Source organism: Cyprinus carpio, chromosome B22 (genome assembly GCF_018340385.1).
Source record: "Cyprinus carpio isolate SPL01 chromosome B22, ASM1834038v1, whole genome shotgun sequence".
NCBI classification, from domain to species: Eukaryota; Metazoa; Chordata; class Actinopteri; order Cypriniformes; family Cyprinidae; genus Cyprinus; species Cyprinus carpio.
The window spans coordinates 11,246,851-11,262,523 of NC_056618.1; the positions used below are offsets into that span (position 1 = coordinate 11,246,851).

At 35.1% G+C, this 15,673-nt stretch overlaps 1 protein-coding gene and 1 pseudogene across 1 annotated transcript; one reads left to right on the forward strand and one right to left on the reverse strand.

Moving 5' to 3' along the window:
* Positions 1-6,463: 6,463 nt before the first annotated feature.
* On the reverse strand, positions 6,464-9,058 carry LOC122141609 (annotated as a pseudogene).
* Positions 9,059-12,521: 3,463 nt separating this feature from the next.
* Positions 12,522-15,303, forward strand: LOC109051395 (gastrula zinc finger protein XlCGF26.1-like). The gene is made up of 2 exons (XM_042748711.1): positions 12,522-12,694; positions 14,876-15,303. The coding sequence occupies exons 1-2, from the start codon at positions 12,646-12,648 to the stop codon at positions 15,268-15,270; spliced, it is 444 nt and encodes a 147-aa protein (XP_042604645.1). The 5' UTR covers positions 12,522-12,645; the 3' UTR covers positions 15,271-15,303.
* The last annotated feature ends 370 nt before the right edge of the window (positions 15,304-15,673 follow it).

Sequence of the window (15,673 nt, forward strand, 5' to 3'; positions counted from 1 at the left end):
AATTCTTTTAACATTAGTTTACAGCATTTTATTTAATAAACTTACCAGCAGACCTGCTGTACCTTTAATTTTATATTTTTCCTCAAAAATATGAGGACTATCTACAGCATGTAATTAATGCTGTTGGATTTCTCGGCAGTAGAATGCAAGTCATAGGTAAGGGACTGCGATAGGGATATAGGGTGACATGACGAAATAAGGCGTAAAAAGGGAAAACAGAGCTTGAAGAGTGGTATCTGGTTTGGGTGTGAGGGGGGAGGTCAGACAAACTTCCATAGGAGAAAGAATGAATTGAATACTGGCATAAAGTGAGCGATGGGAAAAAGTCGTTGTCCGAGAATACCTCGCGTCAGCCTTTTAAAGTATTTCACATCTTTCAGCGGCCCATAAAATACCTTATTGAGTGTCATTACTTTAAATTGCTTTAAATGGAGGGGAAGCGTCACAAAAATGCGAAAAAAAGGGGAGGAACACCTAAGGACACTGCTCAATGGCAGTCAGCGACAAATAAATAGGACCTTAATTTGAGAACGGGCCTTAAAAAACTCTAGAGTTTTTCGGTTGAGGCCCATGCGTACCGCGTGCAATAAAACTGCACCTCCAGATCCGTCACTAAACACACACACACACAGGGCGTTGTGGGGGATATCCTAGAAGATATTGCATTACAAGGCCAGAAAAATTCTCAGTTTAGACCAAAATGTCAATTAAACATGCAGAATTACAGCCAGAATATACAGCCGATATGCAGCTGGTTGTCAATTGAGGAAAAATCAGCCGATAAATATCGGCAGCCGATACATCGGTGCATCCCTATTTTATATAAATATTATATATATATATATATATTTCAGTTGGTTGTAAATTGAGGAAAAATATATATATATATATATATATATAAAAACACACACTTGACCCTTTATAACTTGCACTTACTATTCGTTTTCTAACTGCTTGTGTTTCTATAAAAACACTATCTTTCTATATAGTTTTTCTATTCTATCTACTCGTTTTCTCTTGTATGTGTGTGTGTGTGTGTGTGTGTGTGTGTTAGTACTGGGCAAGCAGATGATCCAGGTCTCCTGCTGGCTTAACATGGCCTCCAGCTGGGTGAGTGTCTGCAGCTCCATGGCTCGGCGGCCAGACTTCCACGCATTCCAAGTGCGGCTCTTCTGGGGCCACACCTTCCACAGAGGGGAGGAGCAGAGGGAGGAGGACAGCTGGCGTCGGACTGCATGGGAGACACAGAGCCCGGAGGAGTCCAGACCGGACCCAGAGGAGACGCACTAAGGCGTGATATCAGAGATTAACAGGTAAGCAGTCGCACAGACGGATAGAATAAATAAAATTAAAACAAAAAAAGAAAGAGAATCAATAAAGAGGAAAAGTGACTCGACTCGAGGCCACCTAATTGGAATTTGAATATAAGAGAGCGGCTAAGTATACTCACAACATAACACAATCTGCAGGAGGGCAGAGGAGGCCTAGGGGAATATTATTTCATGTATGATGTAGACATAGAATTCCGTTAAAAGAAAGCCGGCAGGAGTAGGACTGGCAGAAGAGATACTTACATTATATTAGTCATATACATATTTCATCTACAATACCAAAAAAAGTTCGTACTTTGACACATGTTAGAAACATATAGATCCCTAAAGATACTTTAGATACAGCGCAGATGTGCGATACATGGTACGGGGGTCGTATAGGAGCTGCTATTATACGAAAAAACAGTCAGGGGATAGGATAACTCGGGGGTAAAGGTTGAGACCAAGGATAAATAATAGCGAGTTTTGGAAAACTTGCCAATTCTACGGAAAATGTGTATCATAACGTCGCAGGTGGTATATATATATATATATATATATCTATGATATATATCTATATAGCTATATATATATATATATATATATATATGTTTTTTAATTAATAAGAACGTGATATAAAAAAAGGGTGTATGTTTGTCGTGACGCGTGGTCTTGTGTGTGGCTTTATATATTGGTGGCTGGATCTACACTCATAGAATAGTTATATATAGGGGGGACTAACTTGAGCGGGCTATCATAGGGAAAACACTCTTTAAAAGTGCCCGCGTAACATGATGAGGCAATCTCGGTAGAAAGTTCAAAGCGCAACATGCACAGTCTGCGCTTGCCAATTCTGGCAGGAGTGAGGGCTCATCGACAGCACACACAGACAAATCCCGCGTGTACGGCACAGGACTGTCCAAGACACATAGAAGGGCGCGCGAGAAGTGCCTGTAATAATAAATGACAAAGACATCAAAACAATAAAGCCTCGGTAAATAAAGTGTCTCACAAAGTAGAAAGACTGTTACTAAAAAAAAACAGTAGGATTGCTGGCGTGTGCCGCCGTCTAAAGTGCTGAAGGGGAAATGGATGAAGTGTGGAAGAGACAAAATAGGGCCACACTCTTTGGTTCGAACGTAGAAACGTTCGGCAGTCTGCCACAAACGAAAAAAGAAAGATGAGGAGAGGCGGGTACGGGCAAGCGGTTTAAAGGTCGGAGGACATACATGCGGTCTCGAGCTCGACAATCAGCAGATACATCGGTTATCTTCAGGGCAGTAAGAGGCGTGCAGCTATGCTACTGAACTGTAAAGTAGGGATCACTCTCGTACGACTCCTTGCTCATAGCGGTGCTTACAAGAATCCTATATTGTCACCATTGTAACAATTTTTAAAATGAGATCATAGTCCAAATAAAAGCAGTTCAACTTAAGGAACATAGATGGAGGGTAAGGATAATGATTGTAATGGGGCATTCGATGCCAGATGCGACAGGAACGTAAAGGAGGGATTATTACGAGACCACGTCACATTATAGTCGGAAAAAAGCACTTTAGTGAGGAATGCATAGGATTAGGGTGCGGGGGATATTGGTGAACACATGCCTCTAGAAAACGGTGGAAGATGATCCCTCTCGTTCTGCAGAGAGATAGGGAAAATCAGGGGGGGCAGAAAACAAAAATAACGACTGGAGCCACAGAACACGAATCTCTTTATAATATCGTTGTATTTGAAAGACCTTGGTGACAATAGGCAGGGGGCTGGGTGTACAAATGATATTTTACAATATGTGGCGACGCTATTACAAATATAATGGTAAATAACTGGGTTATAATGATATTAGGAATTCAGTGCATGACTATATTAACCCCAAATGAAAGATTTATTGGTAAAGAACACAGGAACGTCTAAGAATGATTATCACATGTCATACTGTAGTAGGAAAAACACTAAATGATGCTAAAATCAATCAGTTTTGCACAAAGTAAAATATAAACATATTTTATTATTATAGGAGAATTTAATTAAGGACATTGACAAATATTTAATATTCTATAACCTTAAGCTTATTGTGAACTTAGAAAAAAACCGATCAATGATTTTCTGTAGAGGAAAAACACATAAATGAGGCTAAAATGTTCAAACTAAGCCTAAAACACCAATATTTTTTTATAATAGTTGTATTTTTAATACTTTTTTAATGCTAATAATATTGTATTAATACATATTTTTATTTAAACATTTTCTAAAATATAAAAATTAAAGTATTTTTTAATTTTAATTTTTAAATTTTAGTAAATTCTAATGATATATTAACAAATTAAATGTGTTATGCAGTGTTACTATTATTACTAAAATATTACATTAAAATTATGACCTTCTGTAGTGGAGCAAAACATAAATTAGGCTAATAATAATCAAATAATAAGACAAGAAAAACTTTATTCTCTATTTTTATTTGTAATACTTTTTAAAATATTATTAGCAATATTATATTAATTAATAAATACAGTATTTTAATCAATCCTATTAATACAGTAACCACATTCTGTAGGAGGAAAACAATACAAAACTGATATTTAATACATAAAATGAATATTTTAGATGTTATATCGAATCTATTTTTTAATATTAATAACAATTTTATATTAACAAGTATATTATGAATATTTGTATTATTAGCAGGAGCATAAACTGCACTGAAATTACCATAGTTTAAGTTAAATTTGATTGCAAACACAGACCAGGCGAAGCTCACATATTAATACCGCGACTTTGACAAGCTTAATTCAACGCTGGCATAATCAGAAACCAGGAAACATAAGTCAATAAACGGAGTAAATAAACAGCCGGTGATTTTCGGACACCAGCGCATAAATTTTCCCCTGTCGTCGATAAAAACACTGAAACCCGGCAGTAAAGCACATTCTAGTGTATTGTGTCGCTGGAATGAGGGTGCAGCGTGTCGAAATTAAAACCGAACGTGTTTTTAAATATTAATGAGTCCCACCTGAGGCTTAGAGCGCCAAAAGCAGGAAAACCCAGCAATCCCGAGGCCTTTACCGCCAAAAACGCGGTGCTTTGATAGGAACGGACTAAGAAGTAATAAATCGGTCGTTAATCAGGATAATGCGTGCACTTTCCCGTGAGTCCGTGAGGAAAAGCGTGGAGAAGCGAGTTCTCGCTGTGTTTCAATCTCTTCGACAAAGTTTCACACGTCAACCGAAAAAGCCAATCGCTCGGCAGGTGACGTCACGTGCGCTGTCGCGCCCCCCCCCAGCACCTTTAACCACACACGTATTCCTCACTTCCTCTTCTTTTCTTATTCTTCTTCTTTCTTCTTGGTTTCTATGGGCGAGTTGGCCAGTTTTTTATCTCTGTCATAAAAGATAATGTGTATTTCCAGGGTTTCTATAGTCTTTGCTGAGATAATGAAGCAACCAGGACTGAATCATTCAGCTAAAAATAATTAAAAAAATAAAAAAATAAAAGTGATTATATTATTAGCTTTTTCACATATAAGACATGCTTCGAAATGTCTCAAAACGCCCGTCAATTTCGTAAATTTCTTTTTATTGTCAACAAATATTAGCGTATGTCAGGAAGTGTGGCTTGTGCTAACACTAAAATAGAATAGATCCGGAGGGTTTATAAAGTAAAAGAACATACGTATATATATAATCGTGATCTGAAAATTGAAATAAAGCTGAAATAAATGAAAATCAAATAATATAAATATTAGTGGGAAAATTGACCTTAAAAAGCATAACTGCTGACTGTTGTGTATGTGTTATGTTAAAATCAATCTGTTTACGTGGAAGTAAAGAATGGTAAAGAAGTAAAGCTAAATGAACTACAAATGAAAAAAATGTATAATAAAAATTGTCTATAAATAAAACTTGTAATCTGCATTGTGAAATTCATATAAAATCTCAATATTAATAAAAGCGAATTAAAAATATATATATCAAATGTTGAAAAAATCAAATAAACGTAAATATAAAAATTGGTTTTACAGATTTTAACCGGTTTAACTGATTTTGCATGTTTACTTGCTGCATCTTTATATAAATTTTTTTTTTACAAATTATGTGGGACCACAAATCACCAAACAGCATTGGTTGTCAGTCAGTTCTATAAGACCATATCACATATTTTTGTGGCTGTTTGATTTACTCTGCAAACACAAAGAACAGGTTCAATGTTTTCATTTTTTTAAAAGAGAAAACTATGGGTAAATGCCACTATTGTAAAATGGACCAATAAACATATAATAAATGTAACTGTAAGAAAAACATAATACTGCATTTGATTACATAAATAAAAAATATTAATACTATTTTAAGAAGGTGCTAACACTAAAATAATAGAATAGAATGGTTACTGTGCTAAAAATTACATACATATATATATATAATCGTGATCTGAAATTGAAATAAAGCTGACATAAATGAAAAATCAAATAATATAAATGTCATATGGAAAACTTGAACTTAAAAAGCATAACTGAATGTTGTTATGTTAAATAAATATGCTTAAGTTGAAGTAAAGCTAAAATGAAACTACAAATGGAATAAAATTGTAATCTGCAATTGAAATTCAATAAAATCTCAATATTAGATAAAAGCGAATTAAAAATATATATATCAAAAATGTTGAAAAAATCAATATAAAAGTTAAATATAAAAGTGTGGTTTTACATATAACTGATTATTAGTTTTATTTTGCATGTACTTTATATAAATTAATTTGTTACAAATATTTGGGACACAAATACCAAACAGCATTGATTGTCAGTCAGTTCTATAGATCATATCACATATTTTGAGGCTGTTTATTACTCTGCAAACAAAGAACAGGTTCAATGTTTGTATTTTTCAAAAGAGAAAGAGAAACTAATAAAATGACAATGACATAATAAATGTAATTTCACAGAATATAATACTGCATTTGATTACATAAATATATAACATATTATTCCCTATATATATATATATATATATATATATATATATATATATATATATATATATCTCAACACATCACAGGACTCAAAGCCTGAATGCATACAGGAAATGAAGGTTTTAGTGTGTATAAGTGCACACTTTGAATGAACTGGCTCTTCAGTCGCTAAATGTTATTCTTTGAGATCACTCAATGGTAAAGTTCAGCTTTAACCAAGATGAGAAACATGAACTAGCATCGTCCTCATCTGGCAGGTCTGGGGTCAGTGCAGCTGCTGCTCCAGGGTTGATCTCGCTAGATCTTCTTGACGGCGTCAGATCCAAACTCTGAGTCAACATCTCAATGCAGAACCTCGTCGGCCTGAATGCCCTCCATAAACTCCTCCTGAGAGTTCACCCAAAACACACACACACATTTACATCACTCATTCCTGTGAATTCCACTAGGAGTAATTCATCTCCAGATATAGATGCCGCTCCATTGACGGTCGATGGTCAAACACCATGTCTGTAAACTCCTCTGCTGAGATCTCCTGCTCTGGCTCCACCAAATGGCTGCCAAGGACCGCGTGAGGAAAAACAACAGCAGATGAGAGCTGGTCATGTGGACGTGCAGATCCTCTTACACAGACTCAGGGCGTAAGATGATGATCTATGACTCCAGCAGATACCTTGAAGATGAACAGCAGGCTTCGCCGGTCGATGCCGCCAAGCCGGCCCACGGGCCATAGAGTTTGACAGTACCAGCGCAGCTTCTGCTGAACGCCACCCTTCAGAACCAAGCTCAGAGCCGCCACGTACTCCATGAAATCAATGCAGCCGTCCTGACGACACACACGTTAACATAAGCATGACTACAGATTACAGATTACACATGACGAAAACTGTAGGCAGGAATGTCATCTAGATCGTTTTCGGTGATGTATTCGGACTACTTTTGACCTGCTTTGTGTATAGAATTAAATGGGAATATTGTTACGAAAAGCGAGGAGAAACAATGTACCCTGTTCTTTGTTCTCAACATCATGAAATGCATTTAAACAGCTCATTACTTGATAAAATGAAGGGTTGATCGCAAATTAAATTAGATGACATTTACATGGCCATTCTATATTATGATTATTCAAAGCTAAACAGTAGAATTTAACATGTACTCCATAAAAAAGTAACTGTAATCCTGTGTTAATAAGAGTGTTTAAGATGGCATAGGTGTTATAAAGACAGAATAGGTCAGTATTAATCTAATTATATAATATATATATATATATATATATATATAAGATGGAATAGGTCAGTATAATCTTATTTAATGTTTTATTTTTTCATGTAAAGTGTGTTGACGTGAATGGAAGCTGTGTTTAGAAATACAGAAGCCGGGCTGTTAAGCAGATTAGCGGCTGTGATGGGTTTTAGTCAGGATCTTTAGTCTTGTGCAGTGCTGCAGTTTATCTGAGTTTACCGTATTAAAGTAGATCTCATTACCCACAATCCTCAGCTGAACTGAAGCAGAAGGGACGTGAGGTGATGCTGGTCTCACCGCTGATCCATGAACTCATTTTACCTTCACCTGTATATATTCGTGTTATGGAGGCCCTTAAAGATATTTTAGTATTGAAATACTATTTCAGTTTTTGTTAATATTTTCAGTTAACATATATATATATATATATTCATTCATTTTAATTTGAGTTAAAGTTTAGACTTTGTTTTGTTTTTTATTATTATTACTATTTTTTTTAAATATGTCTAGTTTTTATTTCCGTTTCAGTTTTAGTGCATCGAACTAAATGAAAATGAGAAACGCTGCCTTGGCAACCAGCTGAAATTAAATAAGTTCAATTTTTGTTTTTTAAATATTTTATTTTATTTCAGTTAAAGTTGTGTTTTGTTTTTAGGGGAACACATTGATTTTTTGTTTCAAGGAACACACATGAATTATTAGTGTAGGATTTTATTTATTCGTAAAATTAATAACCTTTGGGGTCTCCTGTACATTTGAAAAAATCCGGGTTGGTAAAAAATACAAATTTCACAAAACTTTCAAAAAAAATACAGAAAAAAAAAAAAAAAAAACTATACCATACCTTTAAAAAAAACAAAATCAGAATTAAAACCAAAAATATAAAAAAAAAAAAAACAAAAAAAAAAAAAAAAAAACAACCAAAAAAAAAAAAAAACTAAAACATTAAAACAAAAAAAAAAAAAAAAAAACATTTATCGTGAATATACTTTTTAAACCCTTTGATAACATGTGGATAATATAGGCATAACCAATGGTGATGGGAAAGTTAAAAAAAATCGAGTAGGGCTTCATCAGAAATAAATTATAAACAAATGGTGATGACATAAAAGAAAAAATAGAGAGAGATATTATTAAAATAAAGTACATTTCTAATAGTTGGTTGCTATTAATAATAACAACATAACAGAAAAGTAAACGATAAAAGCGCGTCTTACGTCGTTCATGTCGAAGGTCTTGAACATGGTCTTGATGTACTCGTTGGATGTTTCTGACAGATTCTTCAGGCCGAAGAACTTCTTGAACTCGTGGAAGGTGAGTTGACCGGACGGACACTCGGTCATGAACTTGCGGTACCACTGATGAGATTCACACGCGCTCAGCTCCTGCAGAGTCGAACCGGGAGCGTTCCCCATGCCGCCGCCGCCGCTCCTGCTGCTGTATTACCGGAGGAGGACCGAACCCGCACTGAAACACGAGCTCAGCGCGCCCGGGGTCACCGCTGACGTCACGCGCCGGGCTGCTGTTTTCAGCGAATTATCGCTCACCTGCTGAATGTGTCAGCAAACAAACACACTGACCTGCGCTATCTATCTATCTATCTATCTATCTATCTATCTATCTATCTATCTATCTATCTATCTATCTATCTATTTATCTATCTGTCTGTCTGTCCTTCCGTCCTTCTCTATCTATCTATCTATCTATCTATATCTATCTGTTTATCTATCTGTTTATCTATCTATCTATCTATCTATCTATCTATCTATCTATCTATCTGTCTGTCTGTCTGTCTCATATATATCTATCTATCTATCTATCTATCATCTATCATCTATCTATCTATCTATCTATCTATCTATCTATCTATCTATCTATCTATGTCTATCTATCTGTTTATCTCTCTGTCTATCTATCTGTCTATCTGTCTATCTATCTATCTATCTATCTATCTATCTATCTATCTATCTATCTATCTATCTATCTATCTATCTATCTATCTATCTGTATGTCTGTCTGTCTGTCTATCTATCTATCTATCTATATATCTATCTATCTATCTATCTATCTATCTATCTATCTCTGTCTATCTATCTGTCTATCTATCTATAGTCCTCGCCTCAACCCCATCCTCCGCCCCCCCCCCCACCCCCCCCCCCCCCCTCCTCTTCAAAACATAAGTTCCCCACCCAACCTTTCAGCTTGCGTGTTCTGTTTGGCGGAGTCGTACTTATTTTTTTCTTTATTTTTTTTTTTCTTTTTTTTTATCTATCTCCTCTTGTATTTTCTAAATTGTCGTCTTGTCCTGTCTGGTCTAGTCTATCTATGCTATCTAACTTACTCTCTCTCTGTCTGGTGTGTCCTAATCATATCTATCTATCTATCCGGATATCTGTCTGTCTATCTTATCTATCATATCTATCCGATCTATCTATTATATCTATCTATCGTATCTGTCGGTGTCGTATCTAATCTATCTCACTATCTATCTATCGTATCTCATCTATCTATCATCTATCTATTAATCTATCTATCTATCTATCTATCTACATCTATCTATCTATCATTTAACTCTATCTGTCTAAGATATCTATCTGTATCTATCTATCTATCTATCTATCTATCTATCTATCTATCTACAACATGTTCCTGAATCAACATCCTTGTTGATCCTGGAACAACATTCCAATCAACCAATCAGAACTGAGATAAATATAAATGTTTTAGGCTTAGAATCAGGGTTAACCCTTGTTAATCAGATATCATTTCCCACTAATTTTAGTAATAAATTATGGGTAGGGTTAGGTTTAGGGGTAGGGATTGGGGTTGATCCAGGATCATCAGAACATGTCTTACTTGACAAATCACGGTGACCATATATCTTTGCATCACACAAATAATTCTGTAATTGCTGAATGTATGTTTTTTTTTATTTGGTTGGTAGTATTTTATTTGTTATCATATCATGTGTGATGCGGCTAGTCGGTAATGGTGTTGTGATCATTATTGATATTGAATTTAATTTTTGCAGGATTTTTGACTAGTTTATTTGCATTTTTTTTAGTTTGTTTCGGTTGTGGTGTGGTTTTTGAATTGTGTAGTATTTTAATGTAGTGAATATTATTTTTTTGTTATTGCCAATTGTCTTATTTTTAAATTGTATTGATTAGTTAGTATGACGCCGCTGCTCAGCTGGGATGATTATTATCCGTTTGTAATATATTTAGTTAACAAAGAAGTGAGAGAAATGACTCTCTCTTTTTTTTTTTTTTTTTTTTTACTATTAAGCCCTATAGATCCAAATCTGATGCAAAAAAACTTTTTTTTTTTTTTTTTTGCTATAAGCACCAAATATGTTTAAAATGATTTTTAACCTTTAATAAACGAAGTAAGAATTTAAAAAGTGAAAGAACCAATAAATTGAGTTTAAACAAATTTTAATTTGTATGTTCTAGCTCTGTTTTATATGAAACACGTTTCATCACAGATTAATAAATAAATGATGTTGTGATAGTCGCAAATAGCTGATCGTTTAAAGGAATCAAAAACAGAATATAGTTTATAATAATTCATAGTGTTGAATTCCATGAAATAAGGCTTTAAACTAAATGAAATGGTGTTTGAGTGATCCCCTGGTGGTCTAAATATCGCAGACGCTTGGTATTTTGTCCCTGCGCGTCCACCGTAGTTCGTCAGAAAACAAAGTGAAGCTAATGGGTAAGCGCGTCTCTTTGATCTTTTGTGTATGTGTTGGTTTTTTTGATTTTTTTTGTGTATTTGTTATTCATTTATATGTTTGTAGCTTGTCCTCCCTTTTTGCTTAGCGAAGGCTATGTTTGTAACTGTTTGGTAGCGAGTATATTAAGGAAAAAATATACCGTGTGTTAAATGTTACGGTTTGTAACTGTTTGGTAGCTTGGGTACGTTGGAGCTTTGCAAATGGAAACGGTATAATGTTCTCCTTTTTTCCATCAACCGCTAAAACAACAAAATAATATTTATAACTATGATATAGATAATAATATAAACTTATATATATATAAATATATATATGATATATATATAATATATATATATATATAAATTTAAATTCATAGGCGATTTTTTATTTTCTTCCAGTGTGTTTTCAGTGTTTGCAGCCAAATGCTAAAGTATGAATCTGTGAGGGAAGACATTTGTGACATTTATGTTTGTAAAATAAAAAATAAGCTTAGTTACTTTACGTTTTTATATATGAAAAAGACTGCAAACAGAAACTGTAAAGATGAGTCAGTCATGTCAGTGTGAGAAGTATGTTTTTTTCACACAGATACAGATACAGATGTCCTAACAGCCTTTGTTTCATTAGTCTGTGTTAAATTGTTAACTAAAAATCAAAACAGTTAAAAACTAATGAACAAAACTTAAAAACTCAAATGAAAGGGATCATGGAAACACTGATTTTTGTAAGTTACGTAACTGTACTTCTGTTTACTCTTTTGATTTTATTCTTACAATTATAATATTTGCAAATATTAAATGTCTAACACAAAAAACAAACACCAGAAACCCGCATAAATATTAAATGTCTAACAAAAACAGAAACGCATGCGTGAATTTCTATTCAGATATTTTACCATAAATAGTAGGTAAATGTAAATACTTAATATGTGAATTACTCCTCCTTCAATGAAGCTCCTCCCACAACAGTATTGCCTTCAGTGAAGCTCCTCCCACTACAATCCCACCTTCAATGAAGCTCCTCCCACAACAATCACACCTCAGTGAAGCTCCTCCCACAACAGTATCCCCTTCAGTGAAGCTCCTCCCACAACAGTATTATCTTCGGTGAATGTTGTACCGCAACAATCACACCTTCAGTGAAGCTCCTCCCACAACAATCACATCTTCAGTGAAGCTCCTCCCACAACAAGCACACCTTCAGTGAAGCTCCTCCCACAAACAAAGCAACCTTCAGTGAAGCTCTCCACAACAAAGCACACCTTCAGTGATACCGCATGAAGCTCCTCACCACTGCAGTTCATCAATAAATGCTGGAATATTCCCATCAGTCTACAAGTACAAGCATCAAAGCATCAGGAAGAAGTGAAATCTGCAGAGACAGAGTTTATTGAAGGACAGAGAGAACATGAGAGATCCAGAACCCTGCAGAATCAAACACACTGAAGAACAAACAGGTTGGTGTTTATTCTTCATCCTTCATCAATGAGACTGAAGAACAATTAAAGTTATCAGATTTGGTGTTTATAAAAATACCTCAAGAGTTGTAAAAAATGAAACTGAAACTCAAATGTTCAAATGATGTCATTTCCTGGGTGTTGCCATAAAAATGCTTTAAAAAGGAAGAAATGGAATGGAAATTGTGTTGAGTGAAAACATATTCATGTTAATATTATGTTTATAATATAATATTATAATTGTGAATTTGATTAAGCATTATTATAATTATAGGATAGTTATATATAATATAATATATAATAATTGCAGGGCTTAAAGTTCTCCGGTACTGTACCAGATTTCCAGCATGCAGCGTTTGGCTGTGGAAAAAAAAAATAATCCTACATGTCTAAATATGCCATTTATTGTACATGGCAATTTCAAAATAAAAGTTTCTGTTTTTATAAAAAAAAAAAAAAAATCTGTTTGAATAAAGAAAGCAATAACTTTGCCATATTATTATTATTATTATTATTATTATTATTATTATTTTTGCTTTAACCTCTGTAATTGTACCTTATTTTGTACAGGTGCATGTCAATAAATTAGAATGTCATGGAAAAGTTCAATTTTTTCAGTAATTCAACTCAAATTGTGAAACTTGTGTATTAAAAAAAATCAAAGCACACAGACTGAAGTAGTTGAAGTCTTTGGTTCTTTTAATTGTGATGATTTTGGCTCACATTTTACAAAAACCCACCAATTCACTATCTCAACAAATTAGAATATGGTGACATGCCAAACAGTAATCAACTCAAAACCACATGTAAAGGTTTCCTGAGCCTTCAAAATTGTCTCTTCAGGTTGGTTCACTAGGCTACACAATCATGGAGAGAAGACTGCTGATCTGACAGTTGTCCAGAAGACAATCATTGACACCCTTCACAAGGAGGGTAAGCCACAAACATTCATTGCCAAAGAAGCCTGGCTGTCACAGAGTGCTGTATCCAAGCATGTTAACAGAAATTTGGAAGAGTGGAAGTAAAAAGTGTGGAAGAAAAAGATGCACAACCAACCGAGAGAACCGCAGCCTATATGAGGATTATCAAGCAAAAATCAACCAAGAATTTGAGTGACCTTCACAAGGGAATGGACTGAGGCTGGGACCCATAGGCATCAAGAGCCACCACACACAGACGTGTCAAGGAATTTGGCTACAGTTGTCGTATTCCTCTTGTTAGCAAGCCAATCCTTGAGGCGTCTACCTGGGCTAAGGGGAAGAAGAACTGGACTGTGTGCCCAGTGGGTGGTGTCCCAAAGTCCTCTTTTCAGATGAGAGCAAGTTTTGTATTTGATTTGGAAACCAAGGTCCTAGAGTCTGGAGGAAGGGTGGAGAAGCTCATAGCCCAAGTTGCTTGAAGTCCAGTGTTAAGTTTCCACAGTCTGTGATGATTCACTGAAGTCACTGCACCCGTTTACCAAGATATTTTGGACCACTTTATGGTTCCTTCTGCTGACCAGCTTTTTGAAGATGCTGATATCCATTTTTCCAGCAGGATTTTTGGCACCTGCCCCACACTGCCAAAAGTAACACAAAAAGTTGGGTTAAATGACCATGGTGTGGTGTGCTTGACTGGCCAGCAAACTCACCAGACCTGAACCCCAGAGAGAATCTATGAGGTATTATCAAGAGGAAGATGAGAAACAAGAGACCAAACAATGCAGATGAGCTGAAGGCCACTGTCAAAGAAACTAATATTTAGAAACTCTAATTTATTGAGATGCACCTGTAAAAAGTTCAGAGGATATAAATTTGAGGATTCTGGTGTTTAATTTTTTTGTATGTATATATAAAGTGTTTTTTATTTTGTCAGAACTTACCAACTAATACTAGCACTTACCTTTTCTTGTCGATCCTATTCTTGTGAAAAAAAAAAAAAAAAAAAAAACCTTGCTACGAGTTCGTTGCTAGACTAACTGAGACTTGTCATGGCACTTGTATACTGTTGTTGTTCTCTCGTTGGTCTGATTGCTTCTATTGTTCTCATTTGTAAGTCGCTTTGGATAAAAGCGTCTGCTAAATGATTAAATGTAAATGTAATGTAAAAATGTGTCAAAATGATCATAATTTTGTCTAGCTGTTTTTTGCTTTCACTTCACATGATTTATTTACATGGTTACTTTTTAAACTGTAATTTCAGATCTAATGGAGGAGAAAAAGCATAATGTCAAAACTCTCTCACAGACTGAAAGTATTTCTTTACTGAAAAGAAGAGGCAAGAAAGGTTTCACCTGCACTCAGTGTGGAAAGAGTTTCACATACAAACAGAGTCTCAAGAGACACATGAACATCCACACTGGAGAGAAACCATACACATGTGATCAGTGCGGGAAGAGTTTCACACAATCATCAAACCTTAAGATGCACATGAAACTCCACACTGAAGAGAAACTGCATGAATGTGATCAGTGTGGAAAAACATTTTCATGGGCTTCAAGCTGGATTAATCACCTTAAAGTTCATTCAGATGAGAAAACCACCATTCATGTTCTTTCTGTGGGAAAGAGTTTTTTTTTCAACAACTGCAGAGTTTAAAAATACATCAGAAGAAGATACACAGTGGTGTGAGAGATCATGTGTGCTTTGAGTGTGAGAAGACTTTTATTACAGCTAAAGATTTGAAGCGGAAGACGAGAGGATCCACAACGGGAGAGAAACCTTACAAGTGTTCACACTATGACAAGAGATTCAGTCGGTCAGCACATCTGAAATCACATGAGAGGATCCACACTGGATGGAAATTGTATCACTGCTCTGCATGTGGGAAGAGTTTCAGTCATTCGTCTTCTCTACGGAGACATACAATAAAGTATCACAATAAGTCGTTCATCTCCAGGTCCAGCGTTTTAAACGTGCTACGCTGCATCTCTTCCATATTAAATCTGTCATAAGAAACAATAATCTAAATTTGAAATTTTAAAATGTTCATTCTAATGCA

What these genes read in the sequence shown, in the direction of transcription:
- LOC109051395 (XM_042748711.1), top strand. Translation starts at nt 12,646, where the DNA reads ATGAGAGATCCAGAACCCTGCAGAATCAAACACACTGAAGAACAAACA. An exon ending in ACACACTGAAGAACAAACAG is followed by an intron (nt 12,695 to 14,875) that starts GTTGGTGTTTAT and finishes CTGTAATTTCAG; the next exon opens with ATCTAATGGAGGAGAAAAAG.